At 43.2% G+C, this 14831-nt stretch overlaps 1 protein-coding gene across 3 annotated transcripts in view; it reads left to right on the top strand.

Annotated features, from left to right (window-relative positions):
* The window catches only part of RNMT (RNA guanine-7 methyltransferase), a 24923-nt gene extending 10092 nt beyond the window's left edge, over positions 1-14831 (top strand). For all 3 annotated transcript variants that reach the window (XM_075494302.1, XM_075494303.1, XM_075494304.1), the window contains 5 exons: positions 182-346; positions 1482-1599; positions 9406-9507; positions 12006-12039; positions 13967-14831. In XM_075494302.1, coding sequence (XP_075350417.1) covers positions 182-346; positions 1482-1599; positions 9406-9507; positions 12006-12039; positions 13967-14004 — 457 coding nt within the window. In that variant the 3' untranslated portion in view covers positions 14005-14831. The remainder of the gene's footprint in view (positions 1-181; positions 347-1481; positions 1600-9405; positions 9508-12005; positions 12040-13966) is intronic.

Below are 14831 nucleotides of genomic sequence, written 5' to 3'. Positions count from 1 at the left end.
ATGCTGTTTCTCTTCATTTCACTGTTTCATTGCCTTATTAGATAAGGGAGGTGGGAAGTTACAGAGATCACTGAATGCTGTAGTACTGGAAGAAACACTTTCAGGCAGAGGAAACTATACATAAGATGCCTGTTAAATTAAAAACTGGTCAATTAATGTTTGTTTATACCTTGTTTTATAGAAAGCGCCTTGAAGCTTCAGAAACAAATTCATTTGGGAATGAGGTGTACAGTGTAAAATTTGAAAAGAAGGGAGAATATCCCTTGTTTGGCTGCAAGTATGATTTCCACTTGGAAGAAGTGGTTGATGTCCCTGAGTTCTTGGTTTACTTTCCATTACTGGAAGAGTAAGTTAACTTTTGAATTCATTATACAGTGAAAACTGTGAAACATAATAAGCATTTGTTTAGCTTGTGTGCATAATGCTTGCAGAAAATTATATTTTGGCTTTCTTATTATACTTTTCAGTTCTTCATTTTTTGTTGTTGCTCCAAATGAAAAGGTTTCTTGCATTTCCATCCACAACTGTAATCTGTCCATTGCACTCAGTTGAAGGTGCTCTGGTCAGAAGCTGTGAAGTCTTAAACTAGGTCTTGCATGAGAATGTCTTTATCTGATATGTTGGATCTGTCAGCAAACCTCTAGTGCTGTCAACTTCTTCTTTAATTTTAACTTTTTGGGGAGGTTTCATTCTACCTTTCTTTAGTTCTTCAGCAAGCCTTCTTGTATATCCTCTTCACCATGGTGCCTCTTCCTTGTCTTCTCCAACTTTCTTTGGGTGTTTGTAGGATTTTTTCCTATGACTTATTTTTTCTTCCTCTAAATCTTCTTCATCTGTGAGCATACATTTTGCTGTTACCTCTGTGTGAATTCAGGTTTGCTTTTCCCAGCCTGTCTCCCAAATATTTCCATATTGGGGTTTTTCCTGCCATTCAAGCTCAGTATGGTTGTTAAACAATATTAAGTGTTCCCTTCAAACCTGTATATTTTCACACACTTCATTTATAGTTCTCTATGAAAAATACCAGCATCCGTCATTGACAGCTGTAACTTCAGTGTTGTATGACCACAGTGTCTACATATAATTGAGATGCAAGGCACTAAATCTAGTAGGAGGAGGTTCTCTAAATATATCCGTAATATCTGATGTGACAGGGTGATGACACTGCAGGGAAAATAGCGTAATCTACCTGGATATTCAAATGGAACTTACTTCTGTGTGTTGGGAGAAGAGATATTTTTCTATTAAAATGTTTGTAAATGACTTCTGTGTAGATTTTTGTTGTCCTAATTAAAAAAAGTACAGTTTGTGGTGGTAGTGCAGTTTTTTTTGTCTAACTGTCTTTACTAAAAAACCAAATGTTAGAAAGAGTGTAATCTTAGTGAATACCATAAGATGTCACTGTGGCTTAAAATTGTTCCTTTGAAAACAAAACTACAATAATTTTGTGGCTTCCCTAATTAAGCTTCTTATTTTGACAGAATGGCAAAGAAGCATGGTATGAAATTAGTCTACAAGATGACATTTCGGGAATTCTATGAAGAAAAAATCAAGAACGAGGAGCATAAAATGCTCTTAAGGAGAATGCAGGCCTTGGAGGTAAATATGGAGTTAACTTGTTTCATTTCAATAGCATTTTACATCTTGTTAATTATTTGTGCAGTAATTTAAATTCCTGTTGTGGACATTGTGCAATTAATTAAGGGCTACTGATGGAAGAACTAAACTCCTGTGGCTGAAAGTGCGACTGTGGTGGGTTGACCGTAACTGGCTGCCAGACACCCACCAACCTGCTCTCTTGTTCCCTCTTCCCAGCAGGATAGGGGAAGAAAATAAGAAAAAGACTTGTGGGTCAAGATAAAGACAGGGAGATTGCTTAGCAATTACCATCACAGGCAAAACAGACTAAACTTGGAGAAGATTCATTTATTACCAAAAAAAAAAAAAAAAAAAAGGATGGTGAGAAACAAAGACAAACCTAAAAACACCTTCACCCCACCCACTGCTTGTTCCCAGGCTCAACTTCACTTTTTACCTCCTCTCCCTGCCCAACGGAGCAGGGGGATGGGGAATGGGGGTTGTGGTCAGTCCATAACACTTTGTCTCTGTTACTCCTTCCTTGTCACACTTTTCACCTGCTCCAGCATGAGTCCCTCCTATGGGATACAGTCCTTCACACACTGCTCCCGTCTACGTTCTCTCAGTGGGGTACAGTCCTTCAGGAGCAGACTGCTCCAGTGTGGGTTGGTTCCTCACAGGGTTGCAGCTCCTGCCAGAAAACCTGCTCCTGGTTGGGCTCCTCTCCATGGGCCACAGCTCTTGCCAGGAGCTTGCTCCTGTGTGGGCTCTCTACAAGCTGCAGTTTCCTTCTGGGCATGTCCACCTGCTGCAGCGTAGGGTCCTGCACAGGCTACAGTGTGGATATCTGCTCCACTGTGGTCCTTCATGGGCTGCAGAGGGACAACCTGCATCACCATGGTCTTCTCCAGGGCCTGTAGGGAAGTCTCTTCTCCGGTGCCTGGAGCACCTCCTCCCCCTCCTTCTCTGGCCTTGGTGTCTGCAGGGTAGTTTCACATTTTTCCTCACTCCTTTCTCACAGCTGTTGTGCAGTTCTTTTTCACTTAAGAAAGTCAAATATGCTTAAATATGCTTTCCCAGATGTGCCCCACTCGTGGCTGAGGGGCTCAGCTGTGCCCTGTGGTGGCTCTGTTGGAGCTGGTGGAACCGCCTGTGTCTGGGACAGTCCTGGCCCTGGCCTCTCCTCCCAGAGCCCCCTGCAGCCATCCTGCAGCCCCCTGCTACCATCACCTGGGCACCAGCACCCAATAGAGTGATTCAGTTTTGTAGATAAAATTTCAATTTTGGGGCAAGTTTTCGGTTTTATTAAGTAGTAAGCAGAAGCGCAAGAATCGTGCCTGGTGTTAGATAGTGGTAACCGTAATCCATTTCTTCCTCAGCAGAGAGAGTGAAAGCTGGATCTTTGTGCAAGGAATATTGATTGAAAAGACAGAAAGTAATCTTTATAGAAATAAAAGGACAGGCTATGTTTGTAGAAGAAAATGGTACTTAACTGTAACTGAGCTTATGTTTTTGCCCAATGTTTTTGCTTTTTTATCCTCAAGCTCTTATCTTGGATGACTTTAGCAGCTTCAGAGAAGCCATCTCTGAGGCTTTGGTTTTCCGCACAGTTCTCTGTGCATCCCTCCTCCCTCAAACAGCAGGTTTTTTCCAGCATAAAACTATCAAGTCAAGTAGCTGGTGACTTATTAAATTGAGTTACATGGGCTGCAAGTGGACTTGACTGTCCTTTTTGACTCTGACAGGGACAGTGCTTTGTATAGGCTCATATTGCCAGTAGCATGGTGACACAGCCTTTGACATATCAGCTTCGTTCTCAGTTGCCAAGGCGAGCAGCTCCGGTGCCGGCAGGATCCGCAGCAGAGTGCTCTAGCACGGTGTACAAAGGGGTTTCCTGAACCAGGGGAACCTCAGGGGGAGCCAGGAGAGCTGCCAGGAACCTGCAGCTTGTGTGACAGCGGCTGACGAGACCTGGGCAGGGCTAGGACCAATGGCGCCCAAGGCCCGCTTCCCCCCCCCCTCCCCATAAAAGAAGCCCTTAGGGAGTGCTAGCGACCAGGAGCGATGCGAACAGGGTGTGGCACGTCAGCAAGGGCATGGCATGGAAGTTTGCGCGGAAGGGTGCTGAAGCTCTGCCAGCTCAACAAGGGAGCAATGGTATCCACCTGGCAGAAAGCCACGGCCTCTCTAAGCTCTGCACTCACCACGACTGACACCAGACAGCACCGGTAGGACCACGCTGCCAGCCAGGTGTCAGGCTGCAGTATACCAGTGTCAGACAGCAATAGTGAGCACACCTGTATACCAATACCAGTATCAGACGGCAGCAGTGAGCACACCTGTGGGAGGTGTGCCCAGGTAGAGGAACTCCTCCACTTAGTGACAGAGCTCCGGGAGGAGGTGAGTAGGTTGAGGAGTATCAGGGAGAGTGAGAGAGAGACAGACTACTGGAATCGCACCCTACCTTCAGTAAGTTTGCAGATGACACCAAGTTGTGCGGGAGTATTGATCTGCTTGAGGGTAGGAAGGCTCTACAGAGGGACCTGGACAGGCTGGATCGATGGGCCGAGGTCAATTGTATGGGGTTCAACAAGGCCAAGTACAAGGTTCTGCACTTGGGCCACAGCAACCCCATGCAACGCTACAGGCTTGGGGAAGAGTGGCTGGAAAGCTGCCTGGCAGGGAAGGACCTGGGGGTGTTGGTTGACAGCTGGCTGAATATGAGCCAGCAGTGTGCCCAGGTGGCCAAAAAGCCAATGGCATCCTGGCTTGTATCAGAAATAGCGTGGCCAGCAGGACTAGGGAAGTGATCGTGGCCCTGTACTCAGCACTGGTGAGGCCGCACCTTGAATACTGTGTTCAGTTTTGGGCCCCCCACTACAAGAGGGACATTGAGGTGCTGGAGCATGTCCAGAGAAGGGCAACGAAGCTGGTGAAGGGTCTAGAGCAGAAGTCTTCTGAGGAGCAGCTGAGGGAACTGGGGTTGTTTAGCCTGGAGAAAAGGAGGCTGAGGGGAGACCTTATTGCTCTCTACAACTACCTGAAAGGAGGTTTTAGAGAAGTGGGTGTCGGTCTCTTCTCCCAGGTAACTAGTGATAGGACAAGAGGAAATGGCCTCAAGTTGCACCAGGGGAGGTTTAGACTGGATATTAGGAAATTTTACTTCACTGAAAGGGTTATCAAGCATTGGAACAGGCTGCCCAGGGAAGTGGTTGAGTCGTCATCCCTGGAAGTATTTAAAGGACGTTTGGATGAGGTGCTTAGGGACATGGTGTAGTGGTGGTCTTGGTAGTGTTAGGTTTACGTTGGACTCAATGATCTTTTCCAACCTATACAATTCTGTGATTCTGTGATTCCCTGGGACAGGCCTGTCAGGCAGACAGGACGCATGATACGGAGTATTCCCTATCCTTGCTCTGCCTGGCTGAACACAGTGACTTAAGGGACAGGGGGCAATGGTGACGAGTTCCTGCCTGGCGCAGCAGGTGCGTCTCCTCTGTGACTACCCCACCTTCCCAGGTGCCTTTGGATAACAGGTATGAGTCTCTGCAAGTGGAACCGAACAGTAACGAGGACCATGGTTCATCTAGCTTGGAGGTGTCGCCGAGTTTAAGTCGGCCGAAGTTAAGTCAGAACTGCTTCCATAAAGAAAAAAAGACAGGTCATTGCCATAGGAGACTCACTCCTGAGGGGAACCGAAGGCCCAATATGCAGACTGGACCCACTTCTTAGGGAAGTCTGCTGCATCCTTGGGGCCATGGTTAAAGATGTGAAGAGAAAGCTTCCTACCCTGGTACGACCCTGAGATTACTATCCATTATTGATTCTTCAGGTAGGCAGTGATGAAGTTGTAACAAGAAGTCTGAGGGCAATCAAGAGAGACTTCAGGGCCTTGGGATGACTGGTTAAAGGATCAGGAGCGCAAGTAGTGTTCTCCTCTATCCTTCCAGTTGCAGGGAATGATGAGGGAAGAAACAGGAGGAGCCAGTAGATCAATACCTGGCTCCAAGCCTGGTGTCACCGGCAGAATTTTGGGGTTTTTGATCATGGGTTGGTTTACACGACACCAGGCCTGCTGGCAACAGATGGGGTATACCTGTCTCAAAGGAGGAAAAGGCAGTTCCTTTGTACAGGAATTAGCAGGGCTCATTGAAAGAGCTATAAACTAGATTTGAAGGGGAAAGGGGGAAAGCTCACTAGAGATAAGCCTGAGGGCAGCACACCAATGTTTCAGGGGCAGTGTGCTAACAAGGTCCTTTGGTCTGCCATCTCAGTGGAGGTGGGGGATGGAAATCCATGCAGCAGCAAAGACGCAAGGGTTATTGATGTGTTAGAAACCATGGAAGCACCTGAGAAAGGTCACAAAGGAATTAGGGCTTCTCCCCCCAAAAAGGTGGCGGGATCAATAGCCCAACTGAAGTGCATCTACACCAATGCACACAGCACAGGCAACAAACAGGAGGAGCTGGAAGCCATTGTGCAGTGGGAAAACTGTGATATAGTTGCCATCATGAAAACATAGTGGGATGACTCGCACAACTGGAGTGCTGCAATGGGTGGCTATAGACTCTTCAGAAGGGATAGGCAAGGAAGGAGAGGTGGTAGGGTAGCCCTGTATGTTAGGGAGTGTTTTGATGGTCTAGAGCTTGATGATGGTGACGACAGGGCTGAGTGTTTATGGGTAAGAATCAGGGGGAAGGCCAACAAGGCAGATATCATGGCGGGAGTCTGTTATAGACCACCCAACAAGGATGAAGAGGCAGACGAAATAATTCTATAAGCAGCTGGGAGCAGTCTCACACAGTCACTAGCACTTGTTCTTGTGGTGGACTTCAACTTACCAGATGTCTGCTGGAAATACAATACAGCAGAGAGGAAACAGTCTAGGAGGTTCCTGGAGTGTGTGGAAGAGAACTTCCTGACACAGCTGGTGAGTGAGCCAACTAGGGAAGGCGCCCCGCTGGACCTGTTGTTTGCGAACAGAGAAGGACTTGTGGGTGATGTGATGGTTGGAGGCTGTCTTGGGCATAGCGATTACAAAATGATAGAGTTTTCAATTCTTGGAGAAGTAAGGAGGGGAGTCAGCAGAACTGCTGCCTTGGACTTCCAGAGGGCAGACTTTGGCCTGTTGAGGAGACTGCTTGACAGAGTCCCTTGGGAGGCAGTCCTGAAGGGCAAAGGAGTCCAGGAAGGCTGGACATTCTTCAAGAAGGAAATATTAAAGGCGCAGGAGCAGGCGGTCCCCACGTGCTGAAAGACGAGCTGGCGGGGAAGATGACTGGCCTGGCTGTACAGAGAGCTTTGGCTGGAACTCGGAAAAAAGAGGAGAGTTTATGACCTTTGGAAGAAGGGGCAGGCAACTCAGGACGACTACAAGGATGTCATGAGGTTATGCAGGGAGAAAATTAGAAGGGCCAAAGCCCAACTAGAACTTAACCTGGCTACTGCCATAAAAGACAATAAAAAAATGTTTCTATAAATACATTAGCAACAAAGGGAGGGCTAAGGAGAATCTCCATCCTTTATTGGATGTGGGGGGGGAACATAGTGACAAAGGATGAGGAAAAAGCTGAGGTACTTAATGCCTTCTTTGCCCCAGTCTTTAATAGAAAGACCAGTTGTTCTTGGGGTACCCAGCCCCCTGAGCTGGAAGACAGGGATGGGGAGCAGAATGAAGCCCCATAATTCAAGGAGAAATGGTTAGCGACCTGCTACATCACTTAGACATACGTAAGTCTATGGGGCTGGATGGGATCCATGAAAGGGTACTGAGGGAGCTGGCGGAAGTGCTCACCAAGCAGCTTTCAAAGCTTTACCAGCAGTCCTGGCTAAGCGGGGAGGTCCCAGCTGACTGGAGGTTAGCAAATGTGACGCCCATCTACAAGAAGGGCAAGAATGATGATCCAGGGAACTACAGGCCTGTCAGTCTGACCTCGGTGCCAGGGAAGATTACAGAGCAGATCATCTTGAGTGCTATCACGCGGCACGTACAGGACAACCAGGTGATCAGGCTCAGTCAGCATGGGTTTATGAAAGGCAGGTCCTGCTTGACTAACCTGATCTCCTTCTATGACAAGGTGACCTGCTTAGTGGATGAGGGAAAGGCTGTGGATGTTGTTTACCTAGACTTTAGTAAAGCCTTTGACACCATTTCCCACAGCATTCTCCAGGAGAAAACTGGCTGCTCATGGCTTGGACGGGTGTACTCTTCGCTGGGTAAAAATCTGGCTGGATGGCCGGGCCCAAAGAGTTGTGGTGAATGGAGTTAAATCTGGGTGGCGACTGGTCACAAGTGGTGTTCCCCAGGGCTCAGTATTGGGGCCAGTTCTGTTTAATATCTTTATCAATCATCTGGATGAGGGGATTGAGTGCACCCCCAGTAAGTTTGCAGATGACACCAAGTTGTGTGGGAGTGTTGGTCTGCTTGAGGGTAGGAAGGCTCTGCAGAGGGACCTGGACAGGCTGGATTGATAGGCTGAGGCCGATTGTATGAGATTCAACAAGGCCAAGTGCAAGGTCCTGCACTTGAGCCACAGCAACCCCATGCAATGCTACAGGCTTGGGGAAGAGTGGCTGGAAAGCTGCCTGGAGGAAAAGGACTTGGGGGGGATGTTCGACAGCCAGCTGAATATGAGCCAGCAGTGTGCCCAGGTGGCCAAGAAGGCCAATAGCATCCTGGCTAGTATCAGAAATAGTGTGGTCAGCAGGACTAGAGAAAGTGATCGTGCCCATGTACTTGGCACTGGTGAGGCCGCACCTCGAATACTGTGTTCACTTTTGGGCCCCTCGCTACAAGAAGGACATTGAGGTGCTGGAGCGTGTTCAAAGAAGGGCAACGAAGCTGGTGAAGGGTGTCGGGCACAAGTCTTCTGAGGAGCAGCTGGGGGAACTGAGCTTTTTTAGCATGGAGAAAAGGAGGCTGAGGGGAGACCTTATCGCTCTCTACAACTACCTGAAAGGAGGTAGTAGCGAGGTGGGAATTGGTCTCTTCTCCCAAGTAACTAGTGATAGGACAAGAGGAAATGGCCTCAAGTTTTGCCAGGGGAGGTTTAGATTGGATATTAGGAAAAATTTCTTCCCCGAGAGGGTTGTCAAGCATTGGAACAGGCTGCCCAGGAAGTGGTTGAGTCGCCATCCCTGGAGGTATTTAAAGGACGTGTAGATGTGGTGCTTAGGGACTTGGTTTAGTGGTGGACTTGGCAGTGCTAGGTTAACAGTTGGACTCGATCTTAAAGGTCTTTTCCAACCTAAATGATTCTATGATTCTAAAAGTGAGAGTTGTCTTAAATTAGTGGCCACTTACAGTTGAGGACTGCATTGTTAAGTACAGGCCATTATGCAGTAACATGGATCCTTAATAATGACATATTAGTTTTGAAGGATAGGTTGTATACTTCTGTTACAGCTCCTGTGTGTTATTAAAGCATTTTAAGCATTCTGCTTGAAATCTTACAGTTGCTCTTTTCTTAGTACTTCTGCTTAAGAGGTGCTGGTTTGTTCAGTTGCTGTTCTAAAAGATGGTATATCTAGGTAATACTCATAATGAGCTGTACATGGAGAATAATTTTTATAGTTAAACTCTTTCCCCTGTTTGGAGACATAAGGATAAAAGTTAATTTATAAATCCTGGGTGTCAGATTTTCTGGGAAGTAGGGAATATCAGACCTGATCTTATAGGTGCTATAAAGGAGAGATCTAAATTTAAGGTCCTTTTAATAATTACTGACCTCCATTCTGGGCTGTGTTGTGCCAAACCCTTGACTGATGTGATTAATGTATCTTACTACACAATTAATATCTTTTCTTATTTTTTTATATGTTCTCCAGCCATATTCTACATTTGGTGATTCCAGGCTTGTTTCTGATAAACCTGATGATTATGAGCATGCAAAAGAGTTCATCAAAGATGGCAAGGCAAAGTTACCATTGGTAAGTACCTTTTTACTTCACTAGAGCAAATGGTGTCTAAAATTGAGGTCCTGATCTTTCGGATGTGTGGTGCCTTCTTCATTTCAACTGCAATGAAATTGGTATGAATGTCTCTGTGCATGTGAAAAATAGTATAGCTGCAGGGCTAAGGAGTTCATCTAATCTATACCCCATACTCAGAGAATCAAATTCACTTAATTTGGTAGCTATTAATAAATTGTAATAATGCAAAAGCGAAAAGATATTTTGCCATCTTCCTTGGCAGCTGTTCTAACATAACTTTTCTTAATTTGAAGAATTTTCTTACGTTTCTGGATCTCAACACTACCCACTTAAAGCTTTAGTTTTCTTCTTTTAGTCCTCTGACAGGAGAGTTGAAAACTTTCTTCATAATACTGCATGTATTTGAAATCTTAAACATTGTTTTTCTAGTGGCTTTTGGGGTGAAGAAGATATGCAGCTCACTTCTTGGCTGATTTTATTAAAGTTCTGTAAACGTTATTTTTTTTAATCTGCTGTATCTTCATTTTTTTTAACAGACCTCCTAGAATTAGACTAGTCCTACGTGCATAAAACTAAATCCATATATTTCTGTGCTCAATTTTATTAAATATGATATTCTGTTCACATTCTAGAATGAAAAGAAACTTTCTTTGTGATGATCGTAATCTTACCTCGTACAAAACTTAGTCTGCTGTCCTGTCATATATTTTTCTGCATTGCTCCTGTTTTGGCAGCTTGATTTATGACTTCAGAAATAAAAGAATACTGAACCATCTTTAATGGAGGTCATATTAGATTTTAGATCAGTGGTCCAATTAAATATGTTTTTTCTGCTTCTAGTCCTGTCTTCTAATGCACATGCTACCTTTCTGAGCTTGCTGTCTTCCTCATGTTTTTTAGAAAGGGTTTTTCTTTCTTCCATTTTCCTAGCAGTACATGACAATGGAGTTGTCTGCAGCTGGTCCCCTCCCAGCCTTTCATTCTTCTGTATTGGTCTCAGAATTGGGTGCATGATGGACAGAAGCCCACACAGCTGCTGTTCCTGGGAAGTGAGCAGGAAGACAGGCAATGTCTGCTGTCCTTTTTCCCCACGAACTGCTGCCATTTGGCTATTGCCTCTCTATCTGTAGCCAGGCTAGCTATTCGCGGTAGCATATAGCTGTGTGTTTGCTTCTGTCTGTGCATTTGGGGACTCAGGCTGTGGATGGAAACCTTGCAAAGGCTTGGTTTAACCTAACAATTCATGCTGAATGGTTCCTGATATGCAATGTTGATTCTTTCAGTCTGAACTTTAGGTCTTTTTTTATGTGTTGAGGCTCTTTGACAAGAAAGAACCAAAACTGGAGACTAGTTTGAGTAAAGATTGTAGTTTTAGTAAAATCATATACAGTTACTGATAGATGGCATCCTATTTCATTGTCATAGATCTAGCATGAGGCTGGTCAGCTTGAAGTTTTTCCCCTTGGATTTTTCTTTTTTTAATCATTATCTACCGTTCACGTTCTGAATTCTTGAAGAGGCATTCCTTTTACTGTATATATAAAAATCCTACATCAAGAGGGAAAAGAAACCTGCGCTCTGTATTTGAAATCTAAAAATTTTAGAAAGAAAAATGCTTCTTTTAAGAAATAAGCTTAAGAACATGAGAACGGTCAAGTCAGACCAAAGACCTCTTTTGCCAGGTGCTGTGTCACCTGGCAAAGAAAAAATCTGCTTGAGCAAGCCTTTTTTCACTAGCATTTTAGAAGATGAATCATTTGGTCAGGATTGGTCAGTGGGTAGCATATGGACTAAATCATGCCCTGAGTGGGGACTCACTGGAGTGGGATGGAGTGGGCAGAGCAGAAAACCAGCTTGTTGTTGTTACCTCATGCTTCTTAATTGGTAGGATAAATGGCAGTAGCTTTTTACTTGTGCACTTGCCCTGCTTTCATCCGAAAGGCTGAGCTAGGGGTAGGTTTCCTAGGCTGCAAGGCAGGCTGTTTTTTCACTTTGTGTGATCTGGGAGTTCATCTCTTGCAAATAAAGTTTTTGTGGGCTGCAGGGAGGTGTTAGGTGGAGGCAGGCAGTATTCCCGGGGAAGGTGGCAGCACCGTGGTATAGGGTCTCTTCTTGACTTCTGCACAAGTGTTGGGCATCTTGGGCTGCAGAGCAGCTTGAGCCAGGTCAAGTCACACTGATGGGTGGTAATGGACCCAGTGTGCTCTGCGTTGCAGAGGCATCCAGCCCGACAGACTTTTGGCCCATTCTCCTATACCTGTGTAATTTATGTGTGTTCCATTATCTGGGATGTTCCAATTCCCTACCGTCCTAGTTATTGGAGTTATAAGTATGTGTGGTCTATAGTAATGCTCTTCTGGTCCCTAAATAGCCGCCAGTGTGGGTGGTTAGAAGTTGGTCTGTGAAAGATTGAGTATCCTGAGTTAAATCAGTGTTTTACTGTTTCCTCATTTTTTGTTCAAACTGTGGTTTTGGTTTTTTTGTCCCCCTTCTAGGGAACCTTGAGTAAATCTGAATGGGAGGCAACAAGTAAGTATTGTTTTGAAAACTCAGTATTGACTGAATGACTGCTATGGAAAGTGTGTAGAGTAGCCTGTTGGTTACGGAAGAAAATCCAAATTTTAAATATAACAAGATTTTATTATTTGTGTTATTCAAATTGCCTACGTATAGATTATGTAGTGCACACATCTCAAGAAATTGGGAGGGAAATGCATAAAATAGGTTGAAATTTTGCTTTATTTAAGTAGCTTCTAGCACACAAACTTTTGGGCTAAAATAGTTTGGGGAAGCCTTATTTAGGATGTATAAAAGAGGATGCCAGTGCTAAAGGATTATTCTGCTAGTGTTAGAGGATTAAATACTACTGTTTGGTACACTTGTATATTATACTGTTATCAGTCAACCAGAAGACAAATTCCAGTTGGGACATACATTCATCAAAAATAATACAAATCTGTTTTGGGAAGACAGGGACTGAAGCTTTACTCTTTGCCTGTAGTGATATATGTTTCAGGAAGAAGCGATTAAAGCATGGATGGTGAAGAGGTATTTGAATGTTTTATAAAGGGAGGAGAAAAAAGTCAGTGCCTCAGACACCGAAAAGGATACACTATTGTTAAATATGTTTTGAAATTTTGTGAGCATGTGCCATGGAAAACTTTTGACATAATTTTTTTCCAATATTGAGTTTGATAAAACTCAGATATAAGGGACTGAGAATTCCTAGGATAAAAATTGACTCCCAGAGGGATTATTACTAACTTCTGTGTAACTGCAGCCAACCAGCATTTGCATTTTTGCAGACCATTATACTGGTTGTATTAGTGGTTTAAAAACAAACAAAAAATGCTGTTCAATTAATGAATGAAAAACCCTTTAGTTAAGGTGTTTGCTTTCTTAAATTATTATCTGTTTTTTAAAGGTATGAATCATAAAGTAGGCATTAATTCCAGCAATGTAAAAGTATTATGTGAACTATTAATCTAATTGAGAGAGGATTTTTATACCTTTAAAAGTTCAGTGATGACTGTATTTTCTAAGTAGTCTCTTTTTTCAGAGAGATTTGGAGTACAGAGCTTCTGATAGTTAGGGTATAAGCAGAGCTTCTGATAGTTAGGGTATAAGCACAGCTTGCTTGTTACATGGAACTTCACTTTGCTTTATTGCTGAGGCTTGTCTTGAAAGATTTGCACTGTAGCTATGGCACCTCATCCATTAAAACAAAAGCTCAGTTCAAGTGGAAATCCATAAATATTTAATTAGAGTCACGGTCTCAAAGAACTGATTTAAGTTATCTGTCTTGTATGAAGCATAAGAATTTCTGACATAGCTGGCATTGATTATATGCCAAATAAATATTTCCCAAGGGTCCTGATGTGAATGGTATGAGTGTCCATTTCTAGAGTCATACTGTTCTGGAGTTGAGAAAATGCCATCTAGTGTTTGTAAATATTTCTTCTTTGTCCGTGATATTTTAAAAGAGCAAAATTAGTAATTTTGTACCATGAGTTTATTAACTTTTTAATTAAAAATGGAGTTGATAATTTCACCCCTAATTGTCCATTACTGCGTGTATGAAGGAGTCTTTAAACTTAGTTGCATATAACTTTTTATGTACCAGTGAATGTTAATTATGTGTAGAATGGCATAGTAATTTATGAATTACATTCACATTTCAGTAATATCGTTAACTGACGTTAGCATTGCATTAACCATATCAACAGTATTTAAAATATTTTGGTTTTGCACATTCTTAGATCTATTGTGAAAGCATGTCTAAAACCATGCTGGAATTGAATGCTACAGTTACTCATTGGGAAACCATAGCAGTTTTTATAATTTCAGTAACCTGCTAACAGGTTGTTTGGGCAGAGTATCAACCTGTTTACATTTTGAAAACTTAATCGAGTGGCAGAGGAAGCTGAAACTTTAAATACTTCATTTTCTTTTTTAGGTATTTACTTGGTATTTGCATTTGAGAAGCAACTGTGAAACTTCATGTACTGGATGCAGCAAGACAAGATCATATCCATGTGCAAGTTGGAATGATCAGAAATCCATTGTGGCAACTATTTTTTTATCTTTTATTTTTTAATTATCAGAAGCGTGCAGGACACTACCAAAAACTAGAGCAAGCTCATGATTCTGAGTTACATTGCCTGTCTGTGACAGATGGACTTGTGTGTGTATATATAAGAAAGATTCTGAACCAGTCTTTTTAAGCATTTGTAAGCAATCTGCATGCTCTCAAAACTCATGTTTGAACTTGACACAACTTCATGTTAGAAACAAATGTTTTATTCGTACAAGTATGTTTGTGATTACAAGCGTGATCCCGCAGTTCCTGAAGTTGATGGAAAAATGACTGTGGACTTCGATGGTGCAGAATGAGGGCCTAAATATTGTACTGCAGAGCTCGGTTAATTCATAATGAGATATATTCAGACATATAGGGTATGTCTACATTGCATGCAGAGCTAAATGGCAAATAATACCTGAGTCAGTTTGAGTACCTCTGTGCTGAGTTCAAGCCTGCAGTGTAAATCTACCTTTAGTGGTATTCAAGGTGTAGTTTACATGGTAAAGTCCCATGCTGTTCTTGTTTTTTGTGCTTGCTGGTATGTAGTGTCACTTCATGGTGCTTTCAAGATTAAACGAGTTTGTTCTGTACAAAACTGCTCTGAAAGAACTGAATTTCTAAAGTTTTAAATCTTTATGTTGTTTTTCCAAATATAATTATGTGGTAATGAATAACAGCTGCTGAACTTAGATTACTGAACATTTTCTATTGTATTAAAGACTCTCCTGACTTTTTGGTA

Source organism: Mycteria americana, chromosome 2 (genome assembly GCF_035582795.1).
Source record: "Mycteria americana isolate JAX WOST 10 ecotype Jacksonville Zoo and Gardens chromosome 2, USCA_MyAme_1.0, whole genome shotgun sequence".
Taxonomy (NCBI): Eukaryota; Metazoa; Chordata; class Aves; order Ciconiiformes; family Ciconiidae; genus Mycteria; species Mycteria americana.
This window is presented reverse-complemented; position numbering and strand designations above follow the sequence as displayed.